We start from the raw sequence: 7,154 nt of genomic DNA, 5'->3' as shown, positions 1-7,154 counted from the left end.
GTGTGCCAGTTAAAATAGTTCATGGTATGCCGGTACATTTTTAAGGATAAATATACATACATACAGTACTGTGCAAAGGTTTTAGGTAGGTATAACAAATGCTGTAAACTAAGAATGCTTTAAAATTGAAGTATTGAAGCGCCCATATTATGCTAATTTTTAGGTTCATTATTGTATTTGAGGTTGTACTAAATAGGTTTACATGGTTTTATTTTCAAAAAACACCATATTTTTGTTGTATTCAATTTTATTTTCAATTTTTTTTATAGTATCCAATCTTAACAAAAGTTATCTCGAGACAGATAGAGGTCTAGACACACTCTATAATTTACAAAACTCCACATTCTAGTAGTTCCCCCAAGAACAAGAAATTGGTTGTGTGACAGTTAGGAGGAAAAACTCCTTCATTTAGGAAGAAACCTCGGAGAGACCCAGGTAGGGTCTCTGTGGTGCCGGTGGGGGTGTGATACACAATGGTATAATAGTCTCAATAAAGATATAGAATAGTGACTACAAATGGTAGTCGTAGTAGTTCGTCATAGCAGGGCACTGAGGGAGTTACAAGGTGTAATGTGGCAGAGCAGAGCATAGGTGGACATTGCGGGATGCAGCATTTGCATTTTATTGCATGACATAAGTATTTGATTAATCAGAAAAGCAGAACTTGATATTTGGTACAGAAACCTTTGTTTGCAATTCCAGAGATCATACATTTCCTGTAGTTCTTGACCAGGTTTGCTCAGGCTGCAGCAGGATTTTGGCCCACTCCTCCATACAGACCTCCTCAGGTCCTTCAGGTTTCGGGGCTGTTGCTGGGCATACGGACTTTCAGCTCCCTCCAAAGATTTTCTATTGGGTTCAGGTCTGGAGACTGGCTAGGCCGCCTAAGGACCTTGAGGTGTTTCTTACGGAGCCAGTCCTTAGTTGCCCTGGCTGTATGTTTTGGATCGTTGTCATGCTGGAAGCATGTAATGCAAAAAAATGCAAATTAATTATTTAAAAATCATACAATGTGATTTTCTGAATTTTGGTTTTAGATTCCGTTTTTCTCACCGTTGAAGTGTACCTGATAAAAAAAATTACAATTTTGTTACCGTATGACAACAACAGACGCACACTCCTTGCGTTTTTTATTTATTTCCCGTTTCCTGTCATGCGTTTCCCGGGAATTGGGAAATAGTCTTGATCAGATTAATCCCTAGTCTGTCTGCTTTGAAGTAGTGTGGCCATAGACAAAGATTTTAACCTCTTATCATTTATTACTCATTTTGTATCCTTCACCCCTTTCTCACTTTATCAGCTATTTATACTGCTTCAGCTGCTTTTCATGCATATTCAAGCCTTATTTAAGGGGTCAGACTAAACTTTAAAAAGCTCACATCTTTCATTCAATATGAGTTTAATGCAGCTTGTGAATTCTATGTGTACTTTTTGAAAATCTTGAACACAGCTGATTGATTTCCTATTTTGACCTATTTGCCATTTTACCAACTTTATTCATTACACTTTTAGCTACTCTTTATCCAATTAAAGCCGGCAATTCAGTTTAGCATCAGTTTTACACAAAAACGTTAATACAGTATTGGGAATATTTAACATTAATTTTAATAAGAACTTAAATTTTCACTTTTCCTACAACTTCACCTTATACACTGAGCAGCCATATAGTGTAGTTACAACTTTTAGAAAAACCTTAAAATAATCCACTTTTGTATAAAATTTTGGTACTATTCAACATTTCAGTGAATTCCTGTAATTAGAACCATTCCCACTTTTTAAATTATTTCTCACTACTTTACCGTCTGATGCATTCATGCCAGCAATCCAGTTTAGCTTTACCAATTTAGCTTTTCAGCTTTTACTCATATTTTCTGCAGGAAATGCATTTTCTAGTTAGCTATATTAGCCACCATCCTGGTCATACCAGACCATTTTGGCTTTAGCAGTAAAGCTCCTGAGTGCATTGAAGTAAGCACAGGTGTGTTAATTGCTTATCATTTTGTTTAATGAAGGTTGTGTTATTTGTTTAATAGTTAATTAGTAATTTGAGGTAGAATTTCATTTGCTGTGCACAATGATTGGTAAATTGAAAGTAAAATTATTAGATTTTTTTCCAACTAAATAGCTTTTTCTTTACTTTCAGAAAACTTAAAATTTCGGCCCATCACATTATATGAAAAGCCAAATTTGTTGACCAGCATGTTGATACTACAGGGTAGGGCTGCAAGATTATGGCCAAAATGATAATCACGATTATTTTGATCAAATTTTGATCACGATATTCTCACGATATTTGTTGATTTAACCAAAATAAATTTTACGTCACATAGGCTATTATAACTGCGAGAGGGAGTGTGACGGACGCTACTCACAGAGGAGACGGTTTGCTTATATGAATGGGTCCAGGGACTCGAATGGCGGATACACGACGTGTGTATGAAATGTCTGTATCGTCATTGCGTTGCATTTTTATGACTATGATATTCTGGCCATGGATCACATCTCTGGTCAGGTCCAGCAGGCTCCATCCCACACGCTGTTACTCAACAACTAAAGTTTGTTGCATTCAATAACTTCTTCTGTGTTCTTTGCCGTGGCGCCGCGATATCAGAGTTACCAGCGGAAACACTGGTACAAATACAGGTTTGCCCCTAAACTTAACATATACTGCTGTGTTAGTAACAATTAAAACTGTAGACAAATGTCAGAAGTGTGGACCGGCGGCGCTGTGTGGCGGGGCTGCGCTGAGGAGAGATCCAACACAGGCACGGCTTTACAGACAAAATGGGTCATGTAACACAAATTAAACCATATCCATGTAAACGCATTGCAGCGGATGCGAGAACATTAGCACCGGTGCGTCCTAGAGGAGCTAACAGCTAATTAGCACCAACTAGCAGGTCACTAGGGCTGCACAATTAATCGAATTTTAATCGCGATCACGATTTAGACTTCCCACGACAAATTTGCGTGATCGAGCGATATTTTTTAAAAGCGTCATTTCATAGAACGCTCCGTGTTTTTTGCAAAGCCAATCTACCGCTCCGTAAAGCCGTCTGATCTTGAGCCAGTCAGAGTAGTTTACTGCACCGCGCAGCTAAGTTTCTAGATGTAGACAGTCCAGAGGACAGAGTAACGGGAGGAAAACTCAACAGATAGCAGTCGGTTATGCGTCAGTCTCAAGGTTTACCAGTTTACCAGTAAACGCAACACTTTGTCCCGGCGTGTTTTTCAGACAACAGCGGTGACCAGTGCTAGTCGGTGCTAGCGTCTGTTAGCTGTTAGCTCTTCTAGGAAGCACCGGTGCTATGTCCTCGCATCCGCTGCAATGCTGTTTATATCGATATGGTTTAATTTTCCGTTACATGACCCATTTTGTCTGTAAAGTCGTTTCTGTGTTGAATCTCTCCTTTACTCTCTCTCCTCTACTCTCCGAGAGCGGCCGCCGGTCCACACTTCCGACATTTGTCCACAGTTTTAATTTTTTATTAACACAGCTGTATATGTTAAGTATGAGGGCAAACCTGTATTTGTACCAGTGTTTCTGTGGTAACTCCGATCGCAGCCGCCACGGCGAAGAACACAGAAGAAGTTATTGAATGACCAATCTTCAGTTGGTAGAGTAACAGCGTGAGACGGAACTGCTGGACCTGGCAGAGATGTGACCCATTGCGAAAATACCATAGTTATAAAAATGAGCCCATTGACGATACAGACATTTCATACACACGCCGTGGTATGTGCCTTTCGACCCGGTGCTGGACCGTTCATAATGATTAGCCATCTCTCTGTGAGTAGCGTCCATCACACTCCCTCTTGCAGTATTAATAGCCTACGTGACGACAAAATTGTTTTGGTAAAATCAACAAATAATCGTGAGAATAATCGCGATCAAAATTTTGATCAAAATAATCGTGATTATCATTTTGGCATAATCGCACCGCCCTACTGGTCACTGCTGTGTCTGAAAAACAGACGGGACAAAATGTTGCGTTTACGGTAAACTGGTAAACCTTAAGACCGACGTATAACCAACTGCTATCTGTTGAGTTTTCCTCCCGTTACTCTGTCCTCTGTGACTGTCTACATCTAGAAACTAAGCTGCACGGGGTGCAGAGAACAACTCCAACTGGCACGTGATCAGACAGCGGTTGACGGAGTGGTAGATGGGCTATGCAAAAAACCCGGAGCGTTCTATGAAATGACACTTTAAAAAAAATAATCGCTCGATCACGCAAGTTTGATCGTGGGAAGTCAAAATCGTGATTGCGATTAAAATTCGATTAATTGTGCAGCCCTACTACAGGGTTTAGTGGCCCCTTCTGTCTTTAAGTTGCAATCTCCAAAATCTTGGTTTTGTAATCTTTGGAGACACCTAAGGTGACAAACAGTAAATACATAAGTATAATTATAGGTGTGCTGTTGGTTCTCATTTCCCAGAGATCCAAACAGTGTGACCTTATATTGATTTTTCCTGAGAATGTTGCCACAGACACCCAGTTCATAACACTGTAAATGCAAAGACTTTCATCTGTGGGCCATGGGCTTAATTCTGATTAGGTTACCTCATTTGGCAACAGATAGTGACTAATGTCTTAGGCAAGGCAAGGCAAGGCAGCTTTATTTGTATAGCACATTTCAGCAACAGGGCAATTCAAAGTGCTTTACACAAAATCATTAAAACAGATAAAACACAAGTACAAACAGTTAAAAGTCATAAGCATTAAAAATCAATAAGAAACATGAATAGACAGTTAAAAACAAAATAGAAACATTAGGACACATAAAACACAAGAATAAAAGTTACAGTGCAGCATAAGAAAGAAATGAGCATTAATTTAAAGAAAGGCAGCATCAAAAAGAAAGGTCTTCAGCCTTGATTTAAAAGAACTGAGAGTAGCAGCGGATCTACTTAGAGATCATTCCCTTAAAGTAGACATTAACTTATTGGTTTATATGTCTCCATGCTGCAAAATTACTTTTATTTTTTTTTTAGCAGAAAGTGCAGGTGGACAATCATTCTGGAGACAACAAGGGACACTCACGCCATGTTAGCAACAGCACTCAGCAGCCACATACCTCAGACAGGAGAGATCCCAGGGACTACAGTTATGCTAGAGATTCCGGACATCACAAGAATCACAGAGACTACCAACGAGACTTGAGGCATGAAAGAAATCACAGAAGCAAACTCCACGACGACTGCAGAAGCCACAGGACGGGGCAGGACAACATCTCCTTGAAAGAGGAGATGAGGAAGGAGAGGATGCTCATAACAGTGTCCCGTGGACTGACACCTCCGAACCTTAAGGTAAAGGAGGAGGTGAACAAGGAGCAGACAATTGGAAGCCACAGCAAAGTCAAAGTGGAAAACACAGACCGCAAGGACAAATCATCCAGGGGCAGCAGAGAAAAAGATGACAAAGAAAAAGATGAAAGTAGTGATAGCGACAACAAAGGAAAAACGCTGAAAGCAAAATCGTCTAAAAAGAAGAAGAAGAAGAAGGAGAAAAAGAAGAAGGATAAGTCCTAATTGTTGCATTATGTCTGTCACTTTCCATATTCATACTGGAAGGATCCCTGGGATGGTGTTGGCTAAACTTAAAGAGCCAAGTTATTAGTTATCATTGCCTATAACTATACAGGAAGTGAGGTGGTTTGCCGTAAACCAAAAAACTCAAAAGGGAAGATTAATATCAATTCATTTTTTGGCATCCAGTACAAAGACATGTCCTACCTAAAGTTAGAACAAAAGGTATCCTTGACTTAATGCACAGAAATTAAATGATAATATTTTTTGGGCTGTGCATTTCTTTTGCTTAGTGGCTTCCAACATTTTTTTAGGTTTATATGGCATGCCGTAAGTAGGCCCTCACATCCTGGTTTTGTGTTTTACTCAGTGTTTTAATTATTTTTAAACATTCAGCTTTCTCAATACTATTACTACTGTGTACATATTTTCCAACGACTAACAGCACTGTAGTGTTAGAAATGTTGTGTGTACTTTTTTTTTTTTGAAGCTGAGTTCCATTTTCTTACTGTCTGTGTTTTTATCCAAAATACAAGATGATCTAAGTCTGGCTCTTGTGGTGACTTTTTAAATAAAGAATGTGGACAATTTAAAGAGTTAAATGGTATCATAATTCAGTGATCAGATCATACTTTATCTTTTTGCAGTGTTAGCCATAAGTAATAACCCAAAAGGCAAAGTTTTAAAGGTGGGCAAAATACTATAATAATATTTTGTTCAGGAAACAAGTGTTTTCTTCTTTATGTACCTCACAGGTTGTAGTGTTATAGTGTTTTACAAAGTTCTGGACTTTGACACCACACGTCAGGATTTGCATCCTGAGTCCTGTCTGGTTATATTTTGGCAGCAATAGCACTTTGGTTAAGGTTTGTGAAAGGTGGCACTTTCAGTAAATGGTAATCAAAACACGTCTCGTGCTTCTAAAACCAAGAGCTGTGAGAGGCTAAACATTACTATTAGTTAATCTGTCTTTTAATGCTAGATCAGATGTTTTGAAGGACAAAAAATTAAATTCATTGTAAGAATAAGCAATCTGCAAATGAAGTCTATAAATGTTTTTTCTACAAGCACAGTATTTCTGCAGCTTTGTCACAGCGTTCCCACTTGTTTATGAGAAAAAAAACGGTACAATTCAGGCCTTTTTCCCAGGAGACATTTTGAATGGCCATATTGGGGGGAAATAAGTTTTTGTTAGTTTTTTTTCTTTTTTTTTACCATCTTAAAACAGTGAAACTATAGCTTAATTTCTCTAAACTCTTAGCATGAAACTGAATTGTCAAAACTCTGCAAATGTCTTATAAAATAAAACATGCAGTACTTCTCACAATGTTCTCTCGTAAAACTTATTCCACTGAAACAACACACAGCTGTCGTATTTGTATATTTATGAAGGGACAATGCACAATAACAAGTCATACATGTAAAATGTAATTTATAAATAAAATTGCATAGTAATGGTTTCTTCTCTACCTCGGTTTTTCATGGGAAACAATGACATTTCATTTTCAAATTGGGAACGTCTGGAGGAGGCCTCTGTCCAACGGACTTTCAACTCACACCTCTGGCGGAGCTTTTTTCGTGCATCCCTGTGGAGGCTGGGGGCATTGAACCTGAGTGGACAATG

The 7,154-nt window shown here is 38.7% G+C and overlaps 1 protein-coding gene across 2 annotated transcripts in view; it reads left to right on the top strand.

The window, feature by feature from the left end:
* si:ch211-195b21.5 (E3 ubiquitin-protein ligase RBBP6) overlaps positions 1-6,699 on the top strand; it is a 49,133-nt gene extending 42,434 nt beyond the window's left edge. Inside the window, exon 8 of one of the 2 annotated variants that reach the window (XM_032527714.1) lies at positions 4,997-6,699. In XM_032527714.1, the coding sequence (XP_032383605.1) occupies positions 4,997-5,533 (537 nt within the window). In that variant the 3' untranslated portion in view covers positions 5,534-6,699. The remainder of the gene's footprint in view (positions 1-4,996) is intronic. The other variant, XM_032527716.1, reaches the window with a different exon arrangement.
* Positions 6,700-7,154: the final 455 nt, after the last annotated feature.

Source organism: Etheostoma spectabile, chromosome 10 (assembly GCF_008692095.1).
Source record: "Etheostoma spectabile isolate EspeVRDwgs_2016 chromosome 10, UIUC_Espe_1.0, whole genome shotgun sequence".
In the NCBI taxonomy this organism is placed as follows: domain Eukaryota; kingdom Metazoa; phylum Chordata; class Actinopteri; order Perciformes; family Percidae; genus Etheostoma; species Etheostoma spectabile.
The sequence above is the reverse complement of the archived record's forward strand: the minus strand, read 5'-3'. Positions and strand labels throughout refer to the sequence as shown.